This window comes from Rhinatrema bivittatum, chromosome 8, assembly GCF_901001135.1.
Source record: "Rhinatrema bivittatum chromosome 8, aRhiBiv1.1, whole genome shotgun sequence".
NCBI lineage: Eukaryota > Metazoa > Chordata > Amphibia > Gymnophiona > Rhinatrematidae > Rhinatrema > Rhinatrema bivittatum.
This window is the reverse complement of record NC_042622.1, coordinates 232,768,301-232,794,502: the sequence shown is the minus strand read 5'-3', so window position 1 is coordinate 232,794,502 and position 26,202 is coordinate 232,768,301. Positions and strand designations below refer to the sequence as shown.

At 45.5% G+C, this 26,202-nt stretch overlaps 1 protein-coding gene across 4 annotated transcripts in view; it reads right to left on the bottom strand.

The window, feature by feature from the left end:
* FZR1 (fizzy and cell division cycle 20 related 1) overlaps positions 1 to 26,202 on the bottom strand; it is a 155,506-nt gene that overhangs the window by 95,727 nt on the left and 33,577 nt on the right. For all 4 annotated transcript variants that reach the window (XM_029614050.1, XM_029614052.1, XM_029614051.1 and 1 more), the window contains 3 exons: positions 20,298 to 20,361; positions 19,929 to 20,056; positions 4,656 to 4,738 (listed from right to left, as the gene is read on the bottom strand). In XM_029614050.1, the coding sequence (XP_029469910.1) occupies positions 4,656 to 4,738; positions 19,929 to 20,056; positions 20,298 to 20,361 (275 nt within the window). The remainder of the gene's footprint in view (positions 1 to 4,655; positions 4,739 to 19,928; positions 20,057 to 20,297; positions 20,362 to 26,202) is intronic.

Sequence of the window (26,202 nt, the reverse complement as noted above, 5' to 3'; positions counted from 1 at the left end):
TATTAGCCCCAGGGGGAGTCTAAGTAGGGGCCACTGAAATGCCCTCTTGTGAAGAAGATGCCATTTCGGAGTTGCTTTGGTCCAGGGTGCTGTCGTATGGGGTAATTCCCGACCCATCCTCAGACTGTGAAGGTCCAGGCTTGGATGGTCCTCTCTGGGCTTCCTCGCAATGTTGACACAGGCAGGACTCCAGTTCAGGCTGTGCGGCTCTGATGTGGCAGGCTGTGCAAAGGGAGTGCTTCTGAGCTTCTTTGCCGCCGGTGCCATTGCCTCTGCGTAGTCGCACCTCGATATGCGCGGTTATGCGCATGCGCACTTATGAGCGTGTATAGATATGCGTGAGGCTGTGCGTGAGCAGTTATGCGTGTGGCTACATTATAGATGCGCAAGTTGGGCGCTCAGATGATCTGGCCTGCCCCACACGTACAGACGGTCGAGGATGGGAAGATGTTGCTGAAGCCCCCCGCATGCAAGATGGCACCGCCGAGGGTCTCCACATGTCGGGACCACTGCACCGAAACGGGGCTTAGCTCAACCCAATCGGTGTTCCCCTATCTACCTCGCCGGATGGAGAACAAAGTCGGTACAGCGTGCCGAGTCCGGAGACCTTAGATTAAGTTTCCTGCTTACCTGGTCTCGGCGCTTACCGGCTGCGTGCAGGGATGTCTCCAGCTGAGGGGGGAGAGGGCTTTAACGTTCACCGCCACGCTCTGTTATGCACCCGCTGCCTTTCAGCCGCTTTAGTGGCTACATCCAGCCAGGAGCCGGCTACCGGACCAAGGCACACCTCTGAGGGATCGCGAAATCACCTCAGGAATTCTCAACTGGGGGAGGGACCCTTAGATATCACTGCAGGAGAGGGGGGCTCGATCCTTTTTAAAATGAGTAGGTAATTTCTTTCTGCTGCAATTCACTAACACCGTGCTTTTGTGGGGGTAGCGCCTGCTAGGAGAAGGAGAGATACTGAAGAGCTGAGGTCACTACAGGGTTATATCTAGGGTGACGTTAGCTTTGAAATCTGACTCAGACTCCCATCTGCTAGCAGAAGAGCACATAACCCACTGGTCCTGAGACCATCTGGCTACACGCTAGGAAAAATAGTAGCATTATTTCAGTTGGGCAAACTGGAGGTCCGTCATAAACAATGTGCAGAAGCTCTACTGGAAAAGGCAACTGAACAACTGAGAGCGGAATTAAGGGATCTCGACGCGCAGTTAAATAGGGTGAAGCAGGAGCATTATGAAGGAAATAAGGCAAGCAGGTTACTAGCAAGGAAACTTAAAGCCAGGGTGTTTCAAAATCAGATTTTAAAAATTAAAGATAAGGATGGAAATATTGTTAATGACAATGAGAATATTAAGACTATTCTCCCAATTTTATAAAGAATTATATCACTCCCGCACCAATATCAATACATCTCAAATAATGGAGTAATTAAGAGATATGATAGTGCCTCAGGTAGATCCAAGCCAGCAAGCGCGTCTAAATAAGGAAATAACTAAAATGGAGGTGGAACAGGCAATTAAATACTTGAAAATGGGCAAGGCCTCAGGGATGGATGAATTATTTGTGGGATTTTATAAGCTACTTAGAGCAGAGATAGCTAGACCACTATTTGCTGCACTTAATGAACTCTTATCAGGGAGCAGTACTGAAGCGGCTGCAATTACAGTACTGGATATCTCCCTGGCTTCGCCAACTCTGTGGGTCCTATAGGCCTATATCCCTTATCAACTGAGACCTAAAGATTCTGGCCAAAATCCTAGCTAAACGATTGGTCAGGATGATAGATTCTTTGATCCACCCAGATAAAACTGGCTTTATCCGGGTAGGTTAGCAGCCAACAATGTGTGGAGGATAACTGATCTAATCTGGTGGGCACAGGAAATACAGATTCCCTTAGCTTTACTGACAGTAGATGCTGAAAAAGCATTCAACCTCGTTCATTGGGATTGTTTATTTGCTGTTTTGGAGAAATTTGGACTGGGGGGGATTTTTCCATTTGAGTAAGGAAGTTATATAGTAACCCTAAATGCTAGTATAAAAATCAACAGGGGGTATTCGGAAGCCTTTCCGATTGGTAGAGGTACGAGACAGGGACATCCGTTCTCTCCTCTTCTTTTCGCTCTATATTTAGAGCCCCTGGCCATTAAAATTCACAGTCGTGGGGAGATTCAGGGAATTTGAGTAGGTGGGGCTGATTATAAATTATCTATGTTCGCTGATGATGTTCTTTTTTCGATTGCCTTTCCGGATTCATCTCTGCCGGCCCTCATTGAGGAGCTGGGGGATTTTGGAAGAGTAACTGGCTAACAGCTAAATGTAGATAAATCAGAATTCTTGAATATTACGCTGCCTTCAGAGCAAGTTTCAGACCTTCAACGTAGGTTCCCTTTTAAATTTGTATCTTTGGTGGTGAAATATTTGGGCGTGAAGATCGGTGCTCATCTTAATAGCCTGGCCACCATAAATGACAGGGTTATTTCATTTCATATGGAGGAGACGTCCGCCAAGAGTGAACAATAGCATTACGTTTCTACTCAAAATAAGAGGGGGGGCAAGGGGGTACCCTGTCTGCTCTGGTATTATGTGGTGGCCCAGCTTAAAGCTGTGGGGATAGTAAGAGATGGGTCAGTTTGGAGAAGGCACTCTTGCAGGGGGGGTTCCCCAGTGAAGCTGTGAAGTTAGTCTGAAATTGTTCATATTTTATCAATCTCCTATTTTCTTCAATAAAGATTTTAAACTGAGCTGTAGCGTGGTCTTGGCCAAGCGATGGGAAACTGGGGGCTGTGAGCGCTTGGCACTTATTTGGGATGGTAACCATATAAAACCTTTCAGATGTTATGCATGCATTTCATTTGCCCATTATGGACTTATTTTTATTTGCAAGTGGGTTATTTTCTATCCAGGAAAGAACTACGCCGAGGACTAATGTTAGGGAAATCTTTATTTGAATGGCTTGTGACAAGGCACAAGGGATGTCCAGGGGGGGGATTTAAAAACTTTATACCCTCCTGAACACAGACCCCCCAAAGGACTCCCGCGCATTTTGTGGGATGGGAGAAAGATTTGAAGGGAACTTTGGGGGAAAGAAAGTGAGAAACATGCTTCCGCAACAGGAAAAAAAGTGTTCCCTACCTGCCTCGATTGTAGAACCAGGTTATAAACTCCTTTATAGGTGGTATCTCACACCAGCCAAGCTGTCCAAATTTGGATTAGATATGTGAGAGCTTTACTGGCGAGGATATGCATGGTAGGGTCCTTTCTATCATATGTGGTGGGAATGCCCAAAGGTGGTTATATTCTGGGATTTGATCATGCATTTATTGGCAGAGATGGTGAGAGAGTCAATCCCAAGAGAACCCCAATTTTTTTCTTTTGAATATTCACAGTGGGGATTCAGCTTCCGGTGTGATTTTCTTGACACAGCAACTAGTTATTGCGGCTAGATGTGAACTTGCGTTTGCTTGGAAATAAATTGATTTACCTCCTGTCCGGAGAGTAATTCAGAAATTGGGGAGAATATACTATTTAGGTAAATTAACAGCGATTCGACACAAAAATTTGGATACATTTGAGAAGTGGCGGCTTCAGAGAAATCTGATGGCACTTAAGGAACACGAAGTTTAGAGGATCTTCGGAACTACTGCTCTTATCTTAACTGGGAACTAAGCGGGGGGGGGGGAGAGGGAAGAGGGAAGGAGTTAGTATATGGTGGGGGTAGCTAGGGACTTACGATAGGTGCATGGGGATATTCAAGCATAGAAGGAGGGGGAAGGGGTGGGGTGTTGGTAAGCTGGGACTATACATGTTAAATACTGAAAATGTTTTGATTTGTGAGCATACAAGTTAGTTGTTGGATGGTTTAATGCTGATGTTTGATTTTGTATGACCCACTCTGGTACTGTAAATCTTTTTCACAATAAAACTTAATGAGAAACAAAATGGGCCATACCTCAAGTTCATTGCTATGCTCTTATTATTAGACCAATAGACGAATAACTGTGTACAATGTGTACTGTTAAGCTGTAGATTTCCATAAACATTCACAACCATTTCCCTGCATTACATGGAGCTGCTCACAAGTGCCTGTGGACTGCTGCCAATACCTACAACTTTTGTCCACTCTATGCTTTGATCAGGCAACTTCTGAATGTTAATTACAATAGGTCTCATCTCAACTACATGGTCTCTTGTGTGAGTGGTGCTGATAGTATTGTACAGTATTCCCTCTGATTTTGTTCCTCAGTGAGTAAAATAATTATGTGAGCACCGGCATATCTTTCAGGCCTTTGGACACTGGCATATGTACCTTGTTTAGAATTTGACAATAGGACGTTTGGAGGTACAGTACCAACAGCTTTGTGTTAGACCATCTTAAAAAGAAACCCATATACAGACTATCAGCAAAAAAAATAATAATAATTACATGCATTTAATCAAAATACAAAGCAATGGCTATTTTCTTCTAATGCATTAATCCTCTTACAGAAATGTTAGGCGATAAAACTTCTATGACTGGCTGATGTATCCAGCATGCTATTTTTATGTTTTGCTGCTGTTGAAGCTCCACAGTCCTGCACAGTTGTGTGTGGCTCTAACAGGTCATACAGAATCTCAATTCCCAGTAGCAGAATCAGGCAGATTTCACATACCTCTTGTTGCTGACGGGTGATAAAGAGTATGGAGAAACTTCATTCCCATCATCTGGGCTTGAACGTTTAGAACTGAGAGAGTACTGGATGGGGAAGGGACAAAAGAAAAAAAAAGGAGAAATTACTACTTACCTGATAATCTCCTTTTCTTTGTTGAGGACAAGTTAATCCACACCAGTGGTTATGCACCTCTACCTGCAGATGGAGACTGAGCAAAGCTGACATCATGGTATATATACCCCTGCACCGGCATCAGGCCGCCAGCATTCTCTGCAAAACCCAACTGTGGACAAGTAAATAATACATGATCATAACCATTAAGGCACGCATTCAAACACTCAGTTAACAGGAAAACATTGAGGTCAGACAAGAAGTGTGATATTATTAATCTAGGAACTGGATCTGATACTTACCAGTAATCCACGGAAATGCAGCCACTCGGGAGGAAAGGTGGATTAACCTGTCTTCATTAAAGAAAAGGAAATTATCAGGTAAGTAATAATTTCTCCTCTCTTTGCATTCAGACAGGTTAATCCTCACCAGTGGAATGTACCAAAGCTACTCACGAACAGGGTGGGAGGCTGCCCATGTTCGATCAACACCACACTCGTGAAGGCTGCATCCTCCTGGGCTTGCACATCCAGGCAAGAACACCTGGAAATTGTGTAAGAAAAAACATGTCGTAGCTTGGCAAATCTTGACAGGAGACAACCATCTAATCTCTGCCCAAGATACTGCCTGAGCCCTAGTAGAATGAGCGCTAACCTGACTAGGACACAACTGCTCAGTATCCACATATGCGGCCGTGATAACCTTAATCCAGTGAGCTATCATAGCCTGCGATGCCGGTTCACCACGTTTTCTCCCACTATGGAGTATAAACAGCTGGTCCATCTTCCTGAGAGGTTTAGAAAACTCCCATATCTCAAGATATGTCGCTTGACACCCAAGGTCCGTAACAGGCAATATTCTTCCACCTCTCTCTCCCTGCCCAGAGTCAGCAGGGATTGATTCTAGTAAAAATCCAAGACCACCTCTGGCCTAAAAATGGAACAGTTTGCATCTGGACCACTCTTGGAGACCCTCGCATAGGTGTTTCCCGGGAAGTCTGAGCCCACAGTTTGGAAACTCAATGTGCAGAACATAGTTCTCTACAAACTGTGAAGCCCTCCTCACCGCACTGTCAGCGATGGGATTCAGACAACAAATCAATAAACCCACCCACAAAGCAGGCCACATGCTCGATCTACTCTTTACAAACACTGGTATTTCTCTTACAAAACAACCAAATTGCAAAAAAGTCCCATGGTCAGATCACTCTCTAATCTCCACCAGCTTTTCCTTACCTCGATCAGACTCCAAACTCAACTCAAGACCCTCTTTCCTATACAGAAAACCTTGCAACTCGGAACATCTAAGTAAAGCTCTAACCTCGGATCTACCACTCATTGAAGTATCTACCCCTAACGCTGCCCTCCAATCCTGGTCCAAAATAACAAAATCTATAGCAAACACTCTCTGCCCACTGACAACCAAAACAAGGTCTGCTAATACATCCAAACGACATCCCTGGTATAATGATGAACTACGAAAACTCAAACAATTACTTCGGCAAAAAGAAAGAAAATGGCGCAAAGCCCCTTCACCAGCCTCACTCTCTGATTACAAACGATCACTCCATCTTTACAAAAGTACCACGTTGAAAATCAAAAGAGACTACTATGCCCGAAAGGTTCATCATCTCAGCTTTGACTCAAAAGCTCTATTCGCCTTCGTTTCCAGCCTCACTAAACCTATCACTCCAGATATACCACCCGAACAAGCCCAGACTAAAGCAGACGAATTGGCTCTTCATTTTAACAAAAAAATATCGGATCTCCTTAATCAGCTGATTGCAAACACTACGTCTCCAGATAACACATATCTTCCCCAAAATAAAGACATCCAGCTTATTGCCTTTGAACCCATCACAATCACAGAGATACAAAATGTATTAAAAAGAATGAAACCGTCATCACACCCATTTGATCAAATCCCTACCAAAATGCTTCTTCTTATCCCGGACACAATAGCAAAAACCCTAGCAGATATTATAAACTGCTCCATATCACATGGCATCTACCCAGATGACCTAAAAACTGCCTCAATCAAGCCACTGCTAAAAAAACCAAATCTAAATGCATGTGATCCCAACAACTTCCGCCCTATTTCCAACCTACCATTTATAGCTAAAATCATGGAAAAACTGGTAAACACCCAACTATCCAACTACCTAGAGGACCACAGTATTCTGTCCCCAAACCAATATGGTTTTCGCAAAGCCGCAAGCACCGAAACGCTACTAATTTCACTCATGGACTACCTACTCTCTGGTATTGATAAAGGCCAAGCATATTTACTAATCCTCCTTGACTTCTCGGCGGCCTTTGACACAGTCAACCACGCCCTTCTTCTAAAACAGCTGGCAAACATTGGTTGAACAGGTGCCACACTAAACTGGTTCAAAACATTTCTAGAAAACAGAGGATACAGAGTCAAAATTCATAATAAAGAATCCCAATACCACCCTTCTAATAGAGGAGTGCCGCAAGGATCATCACTTTCACCCACCCTTTTCAATGTCTACCTGCTACCACTCTGCCAACTACTTACAAAATTAAGCCTGAAACATTTCCTTTTTGCAGACGACGTACAGATCGTAATCCCTATAAAAGAATCAATCTCAAAAACAATGGAATACTGGGACAGTTGCCTATTAGAAATTAAACTTCTCCTCAACAGTCTAAACCTTGTACTCAATGCTTCGAAAACAGAATTCCTGCTCATATCACCGGAAAACAATAACACACTTCCTAAACCACCCACACTCCTTCAAACAACCCACGTAAGAGACTTAGGAGCCATCCTAGACAATCGTCTCAACCTCAAAACATTCATTAACCAAACCACCAAAGATTGCTTCTACAAATTACATATCCTGAAAAGAATAAAACCGCTGTTTCACACTCAGGACTTCAGAACAATCTTGCAAGCAATAATCTTTTCCAAACTAGATTATTGCAACTCATTACTATTAGGCCTCCCAGCTTCTTACACCAAACCTTTACAAATGGTTCAGAACTCTGCAGCCAGAGTCCTTACAAATTCCAGGAAAATTGACCACATTTCACCTATTCTCAGAAACCTCCATTGGCTTCCGATCCACTATAGAATCATGTACAAAACCATTAACATCATTTACAAAACTATCAACCAACACACGCAACTCGACCTACAAATACCACTTAAAAAATTCACCTCCGCCAGGCCTATCAGGGAATACTACAAAGAGTCACTCCAAATTCCAAAGGCCAAAACCTACCAACATAAATCCTTGAGTCTCAGAGCCTTCTCATCAGCAGGTCCAGCTCTCTGGAACTCGATCCCACCTGATTTGAGACAAGAGCCATGCTCTTTAACATTTAGGAAAAGACTAAAAACTTGGCTTTTCAAAAAAGCATTTCCAAGCCTTGAATAAAACCTCCTCTCACTAGCACTAACTCGTATGCAATAATGGAATGTAAACACGAATCAACCAACCTCAAACCCTCTCTCACTAATTCCTGCTGAATATTTATCATACTATTACCATTCACAACTGTGTCATATTTATTCATTTGATTACCTATGTACCGTTTCATAGTCTTATTTTTTCACTTGCTATTCTAATGTATCAATAGGCTGAAATGTAAATATTGTGCTGTTCAATTTCTCCCCTTCCATCCCAAGTTTATTTTCCTTGTTTTTTGTAACTTTCCCTCTCCCTTTTTCTGATTCACTGTATTTAAAGTTCAAGGTTCTTATTGAAAATATTGTTTTTTACGTTACGTTATGCTTTACACTCCTTGTTATTTGTAAACCGGGTTGATGTGATGCCTATCATGAAACTCGGTATAACAATCAATCAATCAATCAATAAATAAATAGTCCTTTAGTAAGTAACCTCAGGAAGATGCTATGCAGTGGTCAAAAGGTGGGACCTGCCAGAATTCCAGAACCAGATTAAGACTCTACATGGGCACTGGCAACCGCAAGGGGCACCAAGATGCTTCGTCCCTTTCAAGGCTGTGCCACAACCGGATGAGCAGTCAAGGGTTCACCATTCACGTGACTTCGGAAACAAGCCAGAGCCACCACCTGTACCTTCAAGGTATTAAAGGCCCAAGTCGATACACGACCCACATCTTCTAGGCTCACCGTGATTTGGTTCAGTCCATCTGAATCATTACCCATGAAAACCTTCTCCAGTACGGGTATCTCCCCAACATCCTCTTCAGTGAACACCGAAGCAAAGAAATCATTTATTCTTTCCGTGATGGCCTTATCTTCTCCAAGTGCCCCTCTAACCCCTCGATCATCTAAATGGTCCAACTGACTCCTTTGTAGGCTGCTTCGGATATATTTTTAAAGATTTTTACTGTGAGTTTTTGCCTCTACGGCCAACTTCTTTTCAAATTCTCTCTTAACCTATCTTATCAATGTCTTACATTTAACTTGCCAACGCTTATGCATTATCCTATTTTCTTCTGTTGGATCCTTCTTCCAATTTTGAATGAAGATCTTTTGGCTAAAATAGCTTCTTTCATCTCACATTTAAACCATGCCGGTAATCATTTTGCCTTCCTTCCACCTTTCTTATGTGTGGAATATATCCGGACTGTGCTTCTAGGATGGTATTTTTTAACAATGAGAATCTGATGATAAAAAAAGGAAAATTGGTTCTTACCTGCTAATTTTTGTTCCTGTAGTACCATGGATCAGTCCAGATCCTGTGTTATGTCACCAATCCAGCAGAGGGAGGCAGAGAAACATTCTACTGACTCTGACGTATACCCTGGAGCACCACCTGCAGTCCATCAGTATTGACCAGTATCAAAGCAGAAACAAATAACTACTAAAATACTAACTAGCTATCTAAACAGGATAACAAATTTCCAAATCACAAATCCTAAATGGAAGCAGAACCCCAAGAAAAAAATTCTTAGGAATAAACCAGAAAATATCAAGAAAAATAGCATGAAAGGCGAATTAAACACCCAAACAGTGAACGAGCGGACTCTCCAAAAAAAAAATAATATATATATATATAATACACAGACATAAAGGGTGGGTGTCTGGACTGATCCATGGTACTACAGGAACGAAAATTAGCAGGTAAGAACCAATTTTCCTTTCCCTGTACGTACCTAGATCAGTCCAGACCCTGGGATGTACCAGAGCTGATTCATTTAGGGTGGGACCCAGAGAGTCCCGCTCGGAGAACACGCTCTCCGAAGGCTGTTGAACTTGGAGCTTGTACGTCCAAGCGGTAATAACGAGCAAATGTATGCAATGACTTCCAAGTCGCTGCCTTAAAAATCTCCTGAGGAGAAACTAACTGACATTCTGCCCAAGAGGTTGCTTGTGACCTAGTAGAATGAGCTCTCAAACCCTCAGGAAGATCACGACGAGCAAGAAGATAAGCTGAACGAATTGTCTCTTTTAACCAACGAGCAATCGTAGCTTTAGAAACCTTATGACCTTTACGAGGACCACTCCACAAAACAAACAAGTGATCAGACAATCGAAAATTGTTAGTAACTTCAAGATAACACAACAGTGCTCGTCTTACATCTAACTTCTTAAGATCCTTAGAGGAAGGATCCAAGCGATCTAAACACAGAAAAGCCGGAAGCTCTATGGACTGATTCAAATGGAAAAGAAGATACTACCTTAGGTAAAAAGGAAGGAACAGTCCGTAATGAAATTCCTGAATCAGAAATTCTAAGAAAAGGCTCTCTGCAAGATAAGGCCTGCTATTCTGAAATCCTACGAGCTGAAGAAATGGCCACCAGAAACACCACCTTCAAGGTGAGATCTTTCAAAGTCGCATGATTAAGGGGTTCAAAGGGAGCCGAACACAGAGTTAAGGACCAAACTCAAACTCCAAGCAGGACAAGGATTCCGAAATGGAGGACGTAGATGTTGTGCGCCTTTGAGAAAATGCGCTACATCCGGATGCGCTGCCAAGGAAAATCCTTGAATTTTACCACAAAAACATCCAAGCGCTGCTACTTGTACTCGTAAGGAACTACAGGACAAACCCTTGGCTAATCCATCTTGTAAAAAAGATAAAATATTTGAAACAGAAGAGTGAACTGGATCTATTTGATGCCTCATTACACCAAGACTCAAAAACCTTCCACACCCTTGCATAAACCAAAGATGTAGAAGGCTTTCTAGAATGCAACAAAGTAGTTACTACAGCATCTGAATAACCCTTATTCTTTAACTGACGCCTCTCAAAAGCCAAGCCGCTAGAGAGAAGCGTTCGACCTCTTCCAAATAAACCGGACCCTGAGACAGAAGGCACGGTATGTCTCGAAATCGAAGGGGACCGTCCAGTGCTAGACTGACGAGGTCCGCAAACCACGGACGACGTGGCCACTCCAGAGCCACTAAGATTACGTTGACTTGTTGAACTTCTATCCGACGCAAAATCTTGCCGATTAGAGGCCAAGGAGGAAACACATAGAGAAGAACATCTCTTAGCCAAGGGAGTACTAGAGCGTCTACTCCTTCTGCTCCTCTTTCCCTTCTGCGACTGAAGAACCGAGGGGCTTTGGCAATCTGAAATGTGCCCATGAGATCCATTGCCGGAGTGGACCATCTGTTACATATCATTTGATAAGCTTCCCCGCACAATTCCCACTCGCCTGGGTCGAGATGATGTCGACTGAGAAAGTCGGCTTGGATAATGTCTACCCCGGCAATGTGTGAGGCTGCGATGCTGAGCAGATGTTGCTCCGCCTAGGCAATCAGCTGTTGTGCTTCCTGAGCTACCAGTAAACTTCGAGTACCTCCCTGGCGGTTGATATACGCTACCGTGGTCGCATTGTCGGAAAGAACTCGCACTGACTTCCCGCAGAGGAGAGGTTGAAGAGCGATTAAGGCTAAATGGACCACTCTGGTCTCCAATAGATTGGCCACTGTGCTTCCTCTTCGGACCACTGACCCTGAACAGATGTCTTCAGACATACCGCTCCCCAGCCTGAAAGACTGGCGTCGGTAGTGACCCAGTCCATTCCGGAATCTTTAGAGGAACACCCCGTTGTAGATTCGCTGGTTGCAACCACCAATCCAGGCTGGAACGAGCCGTTTCTGTAAGAGGAAGGGGAAGGTGGTATAGTTCCGAAACCGGATTCCAGCGTGAAAGCAATGCAGACTGAAGTGGTCTCATGTGTGCGAAGGCCCAGGGAACCAATTCCAGAGTAGAGGTCATTGAACCTAAAACTATCAGATAATCCCGAACACAAGGAATAGGAATAGATTGTAAATCTCGAATTTGCGATTGGAGTTTGAGAAGGCGATGCTCTGGAAGGAACACTAACCCTTGACGAGTGTCAAGCCATGCCCCCAAAAACTCCAGAGATTGGGAAGGTAACAGGTGACTCTTGTCTTTGTTGATCACCCAACCTAGAGACTGCAAGAGGGTGATTACTCTGTAGATTGTATAATGGCAAAAAGATTCCAACTTTGCTCGAATTAACCAGTCGTCCAGGTACGGATGTACCAACAGGCCCTCCTTCCTGAGTTGTGCGGCCACCACAACCATTTTCTTGGTAAATGACCTGGGAGCTGTGGCTAAACCGAATGGCAGAGCCCGGAATTGGTAATGTTGCCCTAGAATGCAAAATCTGAGAAACTGCTGATGATCGGATCAAATGCCGATATGAAGATAAGCTTCGGTGAGGTCGAGAGATGCTAGAAATTCTCCTCTGTGTACCGAAGCTATGACAGACCTGAGAGTTTCCATCCGAAACTTTGGAATCCTTAGACAACGGTGGACTCTTTTGAAATCGAGAATGGGAAGAAAGGTTCCTTCTTTTTTGGGAAAGACGAAGAAAACTGAATAACGACCTCTCCGACGCTCTGATATTGGAACTGGAACTATGGCTCCTAGGTCGCTTAAATGCTGTAGCGAGTCTTGGATATGAGACGCTTTTGTAGGGAAGAACATGGGGAAATTAGAAACAGGTGATGAAGCCTCAGAACAAAATCTAAAGCGTAACCTTGACTTATCACTGATAGAACCCATTGATCTGACGTACATCTGGCCCATTCTCCGTAAAACAGAGACAGCCTGCCCCCGATGACGGGAACCGGAGAAAGGACCGGCCTCATCCCATTGGACAGACTTTTTACCTCCTGAGACTTGGGAAGTTCCTGGTCTGCCAAAGCGACGGCCACGAAAGGACTGAGACCAATTCTGTTGTCTACCTGAGGACTGTTTAGCTGGAGGAGCCGAAAGACGAGAAGAACGAAATCTTGTTAGACCGAAAATGAGAGCAAGATGAGAAAGACCTTCTAGATCTAGGACGGTCCTCTGGTAATTTGTGAATCTTATTTTCTCCTAGGGACAAAATTAAATCTTCCAATTGCTTACCAAATAACAATTTTCCCTTAAAGGGTAAAGCCCCTAATTGAGCTTTGGAGGATGCGTCTGCAGACCAATTCCTCAACCAAAGAAGTCTGCGAGCCGACAGTGAAGCAACTATAGAGCGAGCCGAGGTCCTAAGGAGATCATATAAAGCATCTGCACTGTAAGCAACAATAGCTTCCAGTCTACAAGCTTGCGCAGCTTCCTCTTCAGAGAGGGAAGAATTATTTTGTAAAGCCTGTACCCATCTTAGCCCAGCTCGCAAAGCTAAGCTACTACACATAGCCGCCCGCACACCAAGAGCAGAAACTTCAAAAATTCTCTTAAGCTGAACCTCCAAGCTTACGATCTTGGAGATCCTTAAGAGCTGTTGCTCCGGTTACTGGAATAGTTGTCTTCTTAGTGACAGCTGATACAGCAGCATCTACCTTAGGAAATTTTAAAATTTCCAAAGCTTCCTCAGGTAAAGGATACAATTTATCCATAGCTCATGCTACCTTAAGTCCCAACTCAGGAGTATCCCACTCCCGGTACGGAAGATCAGTGAGAGAAAGATGAAAAGGAAAAGATGTTGTGGGACCCCTAAGGCCAAGCAATACCGGATCAATGTCACCCATCCGAGAATCCTTCACTGGAGCCTCTAGACCCAACTCCAGTAAAATTGCTGGAATTAAAGGACCAAGTTCCTCTCTTCTAAACAGTCAGACCACTTTGGGATTATCCCCGTCCGCAACATGAGGGTCTGAATTAGTACCCAAAGCGGGATCTTCAATTATATCCCCCTCTGGTAGGGACTTGTCCGGGATAGGCAAAGAGCCATGCTCAGAATCATCTGTGGAAGAAAAAATTGACTGGTCCGGACCTGAACGAAGGGGACGCTTAGGAGCTGACCCCAGTTTCAAATCCTTAGATCTAGTCCTTTTAGAGGAACGTGGCTTTAAATTCTGACCAGATGAGATACCCTTATGTTTCTTATGAAATTTCTTAGATTTATACGCTTTGCGAAGAAAACGAATAAAATCTCCCGAAAGGGCAGAAGAAGAAGAAGAATCAGAAATCTCCTCCAGGCTATCAGCAGATAAATATGGGCCTGTTTCACGTGGCTTATTCCCCCCCAGGGACAGCCGGCTGCGGCGACAATGAAGGTGGGTCTGCAGCACTCTGAATAGCTTGCTGTGTTGCTGCCCTCAGAGTAGACAAGAGTGCTTCCGTCCCAGCAATGCAGGGAAATGAGCCTGGGGCAGGAGAGCAGCTGGTCCGAGGTTTTGGAGTCGTGCGAGGTAGCCTGGTTCCTTTTTTAACCGGCAAATTTGACGAACCTTCCCCCTCGGGGAGACAGGAAGCACAGAGTCTCTCCCTCGAAAGAAGCGCGCGCATCCCCACAAGCACGGCAGGCCACGCCTCACGGCACTGCAAAGAAAAAAACGGCGCGAAAGAAAAACTAAAAATTAAAGGAAATAAATAGAAACTCCGCTGAAAAGAATAAAAGCGCAGTCCGACCCAACACTAAAGGTAAATAACCCAAGATTCAGCTGTCCAAAAATAATGTATTTATTTATTTATTTTTACCTGACCAACCAGACCCTCGGCGCTGCTCCAAGTAGAGTGAGTGAGCCGGGCTCCCCGGTATCAACCCTGCCAGGAGTGGTTGGTGGGCCCAAACCTCCCCAACTCCGGCAGCCTCAAACCAGGAGGGATAGTCCTCCCAGGACTTGACAACCTCCTGGGAGGCAGAAAAAACGGCTGTGAAGAAAAAAAATTTTTTTTTTTTATTAACTTAATTGAAAATAACAGCCTCTCTACAAGAGAGAAAAAAGAAAGGCTGCAAAGGAATTAACTCCTAACTACCTGACTAAAAAAATAATAAACTACCACAGACTGCAGGGGTTAGGGACGTCCACCTCTGCTGGGAGACAGAGAAATACTGATGGACTGCAGGTGGTGCTTCAGGGTATACGTCAGAGTCATTAGAATGTTTTCTCTGCCTCCCTCTGCTGGATTGGTGACATAAACCAGGGTCTGGACTGATCCAGGTACGTACAGGGAAAGCCCTTTATTGAAATATGCCCGACTGGCCGAGTTTCGCTCTAGTATATAGAGCTGCCTCAGGGGCAACTAGAAACAAATATGTAAACATTAAAAAATGAACACCCTCAAAAAATTAAAATCAATGAACAACATGTATAGGTGTACATACTCCAGACATAAAATAAAATATAACATATATGTGTGTTAGACATCATAATGGTATACAGAGGTGATGTAGATTAAAAAACAGGGAGCTCTATTGGTGCCAATCTAAATAGTAAAAACACTGTTCATGAGCACAGACAAGTTAATGCTGGAGAGGCTAACTTTGTGTTAGAATAAATTGTGATTTAATAAGCATGCTTAAATGAATGTCAGAGAGTCAGTGATTCAAAACTAAAATCAGATAAAAGCTAACTACTTAAATAAAAATGCTTACTTAATTTGTGCAGGACTTAAGGTGTGCCTGCAGGGCTGATGACTCAGTGCCATACAAGAACCAATAACTTGTAACCTATGCATATAAAAAAAATGTTGTAAAATAATGGGATCAACCAAAGCGAATCAAAATATGTTATAATATGAAGGGGGATAAAATACCAATCAAACAAAAATTAAATAAATAAACCAATGGACAAAATAAAAGCTGAAAAACAATTAATAAATTAAAAAAAACATTTTATAAAAAAGGGGGAGAAAAAAGGAAAAACATTAAAAAAAACCCAAAGAATGGATACTAACTACAGAGCTGGCTATTTACCTGTTGTATCATGGATCTCTACTTTGATTGTGTTATCATGTCACGTAGCACCATTAGTGAAGATGATCTCGGTCAGTATGTATCAACAACAAAATCAGAAATTATATAGCTAAAACACACAAAACAATTGGATATCTTAAAATGGCATGTCACTGCAAATTGTATTGACAAAAAACTCATTTACCCAAAGGGTATACAAGTCTATTTCATGGTTAAAGTACAATAATGGGAATGTGAAAACATTATTCAAGTGCAAAAAATGTGACTTAGGATAAAGAAAACTTCAGAACTATAACCAGATTAAACCAAAAACATATGCCATCATTAAAAAATGTAACGTGATATGGCTGATTTTACTCCAAATAAAAAAACAACCACTATGTCTTGTGAGTCTTAAAACTACTTAAAAAATGCTGAAGAGCAAGATAAAAAAATTAGGGACATTGTCTAAAAAGTTAGGGGAACATTTAAAAAATATAATAGTCACTAGCATACTGTTTGTGCATATTATTACAACCATAGAAAAGCAGGCTATGTATCTATCATAAAAGATATATATAAAAAATGCTTAAAAACAACTAAGAAAAACATTAAGCCTGTCAACAACAAAGTACCCAGATGCATGTGATACTCATAAAAGCTATTGCTGTAACTTAATGTTTGGAAAAACAGCGTTGCGCAGCTGGTTTCCCGCCAAAAATAAAAACTATCACTTGTATAACTTAAAACAGCTCGGAACCAAGTTTAAAAAGACAATAATTATTTATTTATTTTTTCTATACCGACATTCCTGTAAAAATATACAAATCATATCGGTTCTCTAATGGAACTAGAACATAGCCATGCCATGAGAAGGGCTGCAATAGCTATGGCAGATGTTCTGGCCGAAGTTTCAAAAGATTTGTGTACCGCTCTGAGAAGATGTCCGAGACCTTCCTCTATGTCATAGAAAGGATGAGGTGTGACAGGCTGTCCTATGTCTGAATGGAGATACGGTTTTAATAGTTGGAGTTGTTCATAGAGGTATTGTACCATGTAGAATTGGTGATGCTGAATGAGAGAAGTGAGCATTGCCCTTTGAAAAGATTTTTTTTTTTTTTTTTTAGCATAGCCATCTAGAATTCTCTGTTCTCTTAGAGGAGTGGAGGCGTGTAATTTAGTCTTTAGCGTGTTTCATCGCTGATTCTACTACAATTGATGCGTGTGGTAGTTGAACTACTCCATAAATGTTAGATTTCTGCAACTTGGATTTTATGTCCAGTTTCCTAGATACAGGGGCTGTTGCTTGAGGGGACCTCCCAGAGTTTGACAAAACAGAGTCCAATAATTTATGAGAAGGTAGCGCTGATGGTTCAGCTGGAACGTCCAGAATTTTTAAAATACCGAAGACTTCTTCTCTGGGGTCTGGTAATTTTTGTTTAATTTCAACCTTGAGAAGAGTGCCCAATTTCTCAATGAAACGAGAATATGTCAGGTCTTCGGGAGGAGATGTATGGTCAGGTAGTTCCTCTGGGGGATTAGAGGGGATACCCATGGAGCTGTCAGGGGAGCCATCTCTGGGAGAATCTCGTGGTGATGATTGAAGTGAGTGGTTTTTGTCTGTAGGATCCTTTGGATTCGGAGAGATGGAATTAGTAGGGTGTAGTGACTCCTCTGGAAGATCAGGAAAATGAGGAGGAGAAAATTGTGGATGCAAGGATGAAAAAAGATTTGTAATTCTTGTAGATATTTGATTTATGGCTTCTTGGGAATGGAAAGTGGTAGAATCCCCCTGGTCTTTTTTGGGAGGGGGGGGGGTGATAGCTTCTTGCAGTTTACGCCTGGGTTTGAGGTGTCCAAGAGACAAGTTCCTCTCTGGGAGATATGGTTCTTGGTGTTAGTTCTTCCTGTAGATGTATGGATTTATTATGGGAACACGAGGATAGTCCAGGAGTATTCAGTTGGACCACTCTGTGATGAATTTGAGCTGATTGAGAATATTTTTTGTGGAGACACCCATGGAGGTTTTGATAGGATGTTCAAAATGGGGTCTTTGGTCTTATAGGAACGTGATGGTGATTTTTTTCTTTGAATTTGTGGACGCACGTGTTGAATTATGTTCATCATGTAAGTGATGAGTCATCTTATGACGTGATCGCGTCGGTGCGTATGGGGTTCAGCGTCGAGAATGCGAAGAGTCGTGAATATAAGACTGCGTCGATGTGTGTCTGCGACTCAATGTGCGTAGAGACAGGATGCTTCGTACTGTCTGAGTCAACGATGCAGAGGTGTCGTGAGCTGGTTGCTTTGGGTCTTACATCGGGTTTTTTGCGACGCATACAACGTGTCCGAGTCGGGACCGCTTTTTTCCTCAGTTCATAGTTACCTTTGAGGGGTCCGATTTGGTCTGATGCTTTTTGGGCCTTGGCTCAACATAAGATGACCTCTTAGGTAGACTGAGAGCTCTTTTCTTAGAACCCAGGGAAGACTGAACTGAGCGTCCTGGGGTAGGAACATATGAGCCTGAGTCCGGTGATCGAAGGCTGACTATTTTGATGGCCCTTTGTTTCTGGGCGACATGCACCCACAATCCCGAAATGACAAGTCTAGTATCCTGTGTCCAACAGTGGCCAATCCAAGTCACAAGTACCTGGCAAGTAACCAAACATTTAATAGATTCCATGCTACTAATGCCGGCAACAAGAAGTGGCTATTCTCTTTTGATTAATAGCAGTTTATGGACTTCTCCTCCATGTAGGCAACCGAGCAAAAACCTGCGAGCAGGGCCTAGCCAAATGGATGCTCAACCTGCCAAGCTGTTTCACGGCAGACCTGCACATAGAAAAGTATGTGAACACCGCTGCAGCCCATACTAAAACCAGGGGGCTCAGGTTCTGTGCCCACTGAGAAGCCTTCCCCCACCCCAACCAGGCAACACCTGACAAGTCCCCCTCCAAATCCATTCCTGCATCATGCTGGGAAGGGTGGACTCAGCAAAAACAGACGGAGAAAATATATATACACACACATATATATACATACACACACACATACACACACCATGATGTCAGCTTTGCTCCGTCTTCATCTGCTGATGGAGGTGCATAACCATTTGTGTGGATTAACCTGTCTGAATACTAAGAAACTATGAATTAGAACTAACAGGAAAACAGAGTCATTTCTGTTTATTATAAAATGAACGGTAACTAGCACATTCAAATCTGATGAAAACCATAAAGGAATAAAATGAGAAAAAGGAGGAACAATCAAGAAATATGTACACATATCTTAAGTACTGTAGGTCATACTTGGTGAGCTTCATTTTCAGATTTTATTTTCCCTGGAAATTTCTTCAGCAGAAAACTGGTGGAAAAATAGCTCCTATTTTTGCCAATGATTTTCTCCTGTTTTTGAGAGAGTTACAACAAACACAAATTCTTGGGGAAAATAAAATAAAAACTGAAGCATTAAGTCCAAGCCGACATAGTCATCCCTGCAGCACAGAGCAAAAGTGATTTAATAAACTAAAAAGCCAATTCATACTCCATATTAAAAAAACTCCCAATGGTGTCATAAAGAAAATGACATCTCCACAGGTTAGGGAACTCCAAGATTTACTCATTTTTCCTGCCTTCCATCTCCTACCCCCCTTCCCCCCCCCACCCCAGGTTTGTTTTTAGTTGGGGGACTGTTGCCAAAGAATATATGGCGAGTACATATCCCCCTTCTCTCTCGCTCTCAACTCTACCCCTTCCATTTCCTTCCCCTCACCCAAAAGCAACGCTCTCTCCACACATTCTCTTTCCTATTTGCTCCCAATACTTCGCCTCACATGTCCTCTCCCCCCCCCCCCCCCTTTCTCTCCTTCCATCCCAGCAACACCTCCTTCCTACCTCCGGGGCACTGATCAGAACTGAAGATGCCGCCTTCCTACTCCCTGATTGGGGCTGAAGACACTTCTGCCATCTCTACCAGTTGAGAAAATGCATTTGAGCCAAGAGAGCAGGCCAAGTACTTTTTCAGAATTCTGGACCCTGTAGTAGCTTACTGTGAAAAGACTTTTCTTCTCAGGGGTGGATGGCTGCAACCTCCGGTCCTCAGTCTGGGGATCTTGCACCTTCTCGATGCCTGCCCCTAGCAGCTCATTTTTCAGAAGGGCAGAGTAGGCGAGACCATCTATTGGAACACACAGAGAGCACATTAGACTTCACAAAACAAAGCACCCTCTGCAAAAAACAGAAGTATCCGATTGGAGCAGTTAGGAAGGGAGCAGGTAAACCCTGGGAGAGGGTTCAACGGCAAATGCTCCATGAATGCCAGAGAGAGAGAGAGATAAAGGCTAATTCTAGACAGGAGCAAACATTTGAAAAGGAAAAGCCAGTGACAAATGATGAAAAAATAGACACTCAAGTCCTACCTTTGCCATTGTCAGAGGTGGCATCTTTTGCTTTCCTGTTCTGACTTGGTGATTTTTCATTTTCCTGTATGAAGAGGAGAAAAAGAGTCTAATACTGTTCATTATAATACTATTATGCATCAATGTAAGATCACATATACTAAAATGACTATACTGGTAACAGAGTATTTTGCTTGTGTGATTTCACACCAGTGCATTATCAAAAACTCATTTGAAGTCCTTTATTAACTTGATTAGCAGATTTGCTTACCATACATAGCAGGATGAATTAGACATGATCTGTGGGAGACGTCATCAGGCAGCAATGGACAGAATTGTTTCATCAAGCTAGTAGAGGTTTGAGCTGTACTGGGCATGTGCGGGACTTCCCGCATGGTCATTGCTTCTAGAATCTCCGCAGTCTTATCAAAGCTGATAGGTTAGGATAGTCAGCTGTCCATGGAGGAGGGCGGAAAACATCTAAATTCATCATGCTATCTACAGAACACACCATTTACGGTAAGCAAACTTGCTTTTTTTCCCCTCCATCAATAAGAAGGGTTGAATTAAGAGTCCCAAGATGAGGGTTGCAGCGGAGCAGCTATGATAAGCAACTCGGATTCCAGCATGGATAGCAGACTATTTGTGAATGAGATGGTGCAAAGGAAAATTAGTTCTTACCTGATAATTTTCGTTCCTGTAGTATCATGGATTTGTCCAGACACCTGGGTTTTGCCTCCGCACCAGCAGATGGAGACAGAGCAAGATTTGACTGGCTCCGCCACATATAGCAGAGTGCCACCCACAGCCTCTCAGTCTTACGTAATGTCAAAGCAGATTATAAGAACACATATATACCGCCTAACTATGTTAACCCAACAAATCAAGTTCAAACCCCCAACTGGAACAAGGCTCCCAGAACCAATGGAGTGAACGAAATCAAGAACTAATAACCAGGATAATTCCACGAGCGGACTCTCCGTTACTTCAGCATAAACTCTCCTTCAGTGTAGATACACACCAAGATACGGGCGGGTCCCTGGACTGATCCGTGGTACTACAGGAACGAAAATTATCAGGTAAGAACTAATTTTCCTTTCCCTGTATGTACCCGGATCAGTCCAGACACCTGGGATGTACCAGAGCCAACTTACCTAGGGTGGGATCCAGAGAGTCCCGCTCGGAGTACTCCCTCACCAAAACCACCCGAAGTTGTGGCCTGAACATCCAATCGGTAATGTTTTGCAAAGGTATGTAACGACTTCCAAGTAGCCGCCCTACAGATTTCTTGAGGCGACACTTGCGAAGATTCCGCCCACGAAGCAGCTTGAGATCGCGTAGAATGAGCTCGAAGCCCTACGGGAACAGGCCGCCCTCACAGCAAGTACGCCGAGCCATTGGCCTCCTTGAGCCAACGTCTTGGAAGCCGCACCTCCTCTCTTGGGACCAGTACACAAAACAAATAGATGGTCCGAAACACGAAAAGGATTCGTGACCTCCAGATAACGTAACAAGGTCTTGAGGACATCCAGTTTCCGTAAATCTCGCTCTCTGGGCTCTGACCGATCCCTTTCAGGGAAGGAGGGAAGCTCGATGGACTGATTCAAATGAAAAACGGAGACCACCTTTGGCAGAAAGGAAGGAACCGTCCTCAACGAGACACCGGAATCTGAGATCTGTAAGAACGGCTCCCTACACGACAGAGCCTGCAATTCAGATACTCGCCTAGCCGGTAATTGCAATTAGGAACACCACCTTCATCGTAAGGTCCTTCAATGTCGCGCGCTTATGAGGCTCAAAAGGCACCGAACATAACGCCGAAAGCACCCAGTTGAGGTTCCAGGACGGACAAGGGTGACGCCATGGAGGGCGCAGATGCTTAGCCCCCCCGAAGAAAACGAGCGACATCTGGATGTAAAGCCAGGGACACCCCGTGAACTTTACCTCTAAGACACCCCAGCGCTGCCACCTGCACGCGAAGGGTACTACAAGAGAGACCTTTCGAGAGGCCAGCCTGTAGGAAGGCTAGGACATCGGACACCGCAGCTCCCATAGGGTCCAGACTGTGATTCTCTACACCAATCCTCAAACACGACCAGACCCTCATGTAGGCCAAAGACGTAGATTGTTTCCTAGATCTCAACAATGTGGCTATCACAGCATCCGAATATCCCTTCTTCTTTAAGCGTTTCCTCTCAAAAGCCAGGCCGCGAGACAGAAGCGATCCGCCTCCTCCAAACAAACGGGGCCTTGGTGAAGAAGAGCTTGGGATTCCCGAAAACGAAGGGGTGGTTCGACCGCCAAGTGGAGGAGATCCGTGAACCACGGACGTCTCGGCCATTCCGGCGCTACTAAGATCACGTCCGACTGATGTAGTTCTATGAATCGAAGTACCTTGCCGCTCAGAGGCCACGGAGGGAATACGTATAGTAAAACGTTTGTGGGCCATGGAAGCACTAGCGCGTCAACACCTTCGGCCCCTCTCTCTCTCCGACTGTAAAATCGCGGGGCCTTCGCATTCTGAAAAGTGGCCATCAGGTCCATGTGAGGCATGCCCCACCTTTCGCAGACGAGCCGAAACGCTTCCTATGCTAGTTCCCATTCCCTGGGATCTAGATGATGACGACTGAGGAAGTCCGCCTGAACATTGTCCACCCCAGCTATGGGAGACGCCGCCAGGTAGCTGAGATTCTGCTCCACCCAGCGCATCACCTGTCGGGCCTCCGTCGCCACCAGTTAACTCTTCGTTCTGCCCTGGCGATTGATGTACGCCACTGTGGTCGCATTGTCCGACAACACTGACCGCCTTTCCCCAAATTAACGGTAGGAAATATTGCAACGCCAGAGCCACCGCCCTGGTCTCCAAGCGGTTGATGGACCACCGAGACTGTGTCCTGGACCACTGTCCCTGCACTGAACGTCCAAGACAGACCGCTCCCCAGCCGTAGAGACTGGCGTCCATGGTGACCACCGTCCATTCGGGCATAACCAGGGACACTCCCGATGCCAAATGACTGGACTCTAGCCACCAGCTGAGACTGGATCTCGCCTGCTCCGTAAGGGGAAGCAGCAGATGAAACTGCTCGGACACCGGATTCCATCGGGACAACAACGCCGATTGTAAAGGCTGCAGATAAGTGAAAGCCCAGGGCACCAAAGCCAGCATGGACGCCATGGAGCCCAAAACCTGAAGCTAGTCCCTCACTTGAGGCATCCACAGAGACAATAAGCGTCACACCTGACCTTGCAACTTGACCACCCGCTCCCGGGTGAGAAACACTTTCCCCTGCCTTGTGTCGAACAGCGCCCCCAGGAATTCCAATGACTGAGTGGGTTTCAAATGACTCTTGGCCAGATTGATCACCCAGCCTAGGGAGCGCAATAGCTGGAGAACCCTGGTGACCACTTCCTGACACTGCCTTTCGGACTTCGCCCGAATCAACCAATCGTCCAAGTAGGGATGCACCAGGAACCCCTCCCTCCGGAACTGAGCTGCCACCACTACCATCACCTTGGTGAACGTACGAGGAGTGGTGGAGAGTCCGAAAGGGAGAGCTCGGAACTGATAGTGCCTGCCCAGAATGCAGAACCGAAGAAACCTCTGGAAAAACGGTTGAATGCCTATGTGAAGATACACCTCCGTCAGATCCAGAGAAGCCAGGAATTTGCCTGGACGCACTGAGGCAACCACTGACCGAATCGTCTCCATTTTGAAGCGTGGAATCCGTAGACACCGATTGATGCTTTTTAGATCCAAAATTGGCCTGAACGTGCCCTCCTTTTTGGGGACTACGAAGTAAATGGAGTACCGGCCCATGCGTTGCTGACCCCGCGGTACGGGGGTGATTGCCCCAAAATCCTCTAGTCGTTGTAGCGTGTCCAGCACCGCCCGTCGCTTCTCTGGGTCCTTGCAAGGCAAGACGAGAAACTTGCTTGTAGGTATTCGTACAAAATCTAAAGCGTAACCGTGACTTATCACGGATAGGACCCACTGATCCGCCGTTATCTTGGTCCACTCCTCGGCAAATCGCATCAGCCGGGCCCCCACATGTGGCACCAGGTGACACAACTGACGCGAGGGATGGACCAAATGATCTTCATTGGGGGACCTTAGCCCCCAATCTCGCTGGGGAACCACCTTGCTTCTCACTTCTTCTGCCATGAAAGGACCGAGACCACGACGGCTGTCGGGACGAGCTTGCATGATAAGACGATCCTGAAAATCTCGTTGGCCAGGACCTCCTGTTCCCCCGGAATCGGGTCCTATTGGGGAAAGAACCCCCGAGATCTAGGCCTGTCCTCCAGTAGCTTAAACGCTTTATTTTCACCGAGCGACTGCATCAGATCATCCAACTGCTTGCCAAACAGCTTCCCCTTGAAGGGAAGGGCTCCAAGATGGGCCTTGGATGACCCATCCGCTGCCCAATGTCGAAGCCAAAGGAGACGGCGGGCCGAGACCACCGACACCATTGACCTGGCCGACGTACGCAAGAGGTCATACAACGCATCCGTGCTGTAGGCAATCACTGCCTCCAAGCGATTCGCCTGAAGAGCCTCCTCTTCCGAAAGATCCTCATTTGCCTGAAGCTGCTGAGCCCAGCGCAGGCCCGCCCTCAGGGCAAAATTGCTACAGATTGCTGCGCGTACCCCCAGGGCCGAAACTTCAAACACTTTTTTAAGTTGAAGCTCCAACTTCCTATCCTAGACGTCCTTGAGGGCTGTAGCCCCCGTTACCGGAATCATCGACCTCTTTGTCACAGCCGATACCGCTGCCATCTACTCTAGGAAGACGAAGAAGTTCCGGAGCGTCCTCCGGAAGCGGATATAGCTTATCCATGGCCTTACTCACCTTCAGACCCAGTTCCAGAGTGTCCCACTCCCAGAACAGGATGTCCGTCGCCGCAAAATGGAATGGGAAAGCGACGGGTGGACCCCGGAGACCCAACAACACCGGATCCATCTTGGCCCCCGGACGGGACTCCATTGGAGGCGCCTCCACACCGAGCTCCTGGAGTATGGCCGGGATGAGTGGAACCAGCTCCTCCTTTTTAAATAGCCGGACCACCTTTGGATCGTCACCGTCCACTACCGGCAGCCCCTTGCTGGTACCAGGCTGCACCGGCCCCTCACCATCTGACTCGTCAACCCCCCCCCAGGGGGTCTCGGGAGTGGATCAATCTCCTCCTGAGACGAGGACTCCATGTCCATGCCCTGAGGGACCGTCCGCAAGGGCCGTTTCTCTCTTGGGGGTTCCACGTCCCTGTGGGGCCTATCCCTATTCCGCCTCTTCCGGGACTTGGACTGCTTCCCACTGCCCTCAGGAGCTCTCTTCTTCTCTGCCTTTTTTCTGAGGACTCTGTGCTTCAGTACTTTCTTCATTAAAAGCACAAAGTCCGACGAAAACGACGAGTCCCCCGATGAGGAAGTCTCCCCCAGGCTATCCTCCAGTATGGGGGAGGCAGCCCCGCCCCCCCCAGGGCCGGCTGCTGAGGAGAAAGCGGGGGAGGCATCGGCCCATCCCCCGATGCCGCCCGCGTGGCCTCCCTAAATGAATCTAAAATGGCCGCCGTTCCCACACTGAGCGGGAACGGATCTGCACTGCCCTCGGCGGATCTCCCTGGACCGGGTCCCCCGACCGAGCTCCGACGGCCCTTCACCGCCCTGCACACAACTCGTGCGCGCCGAACCGCACGCGACACAAGCCGAGCCTCGCGGCATCTTCCGCCGGCCACCCCTCTGCTAAAAACAAACAAGGAGCACAGCCGCGAATCAACTAAGTCAACGGAGAGCCGGCGCGCAGAGAGAGAAGCACAAAACGACGGCCGCTTCTACTTATTACAATGTTTTGGGTTTTTTTTACTACTTGCCAGCGCTGGCCGCGGTGCTGGGCTCCTGCTCCAGTATGGGGTGAGTGAACCGGGCTCCC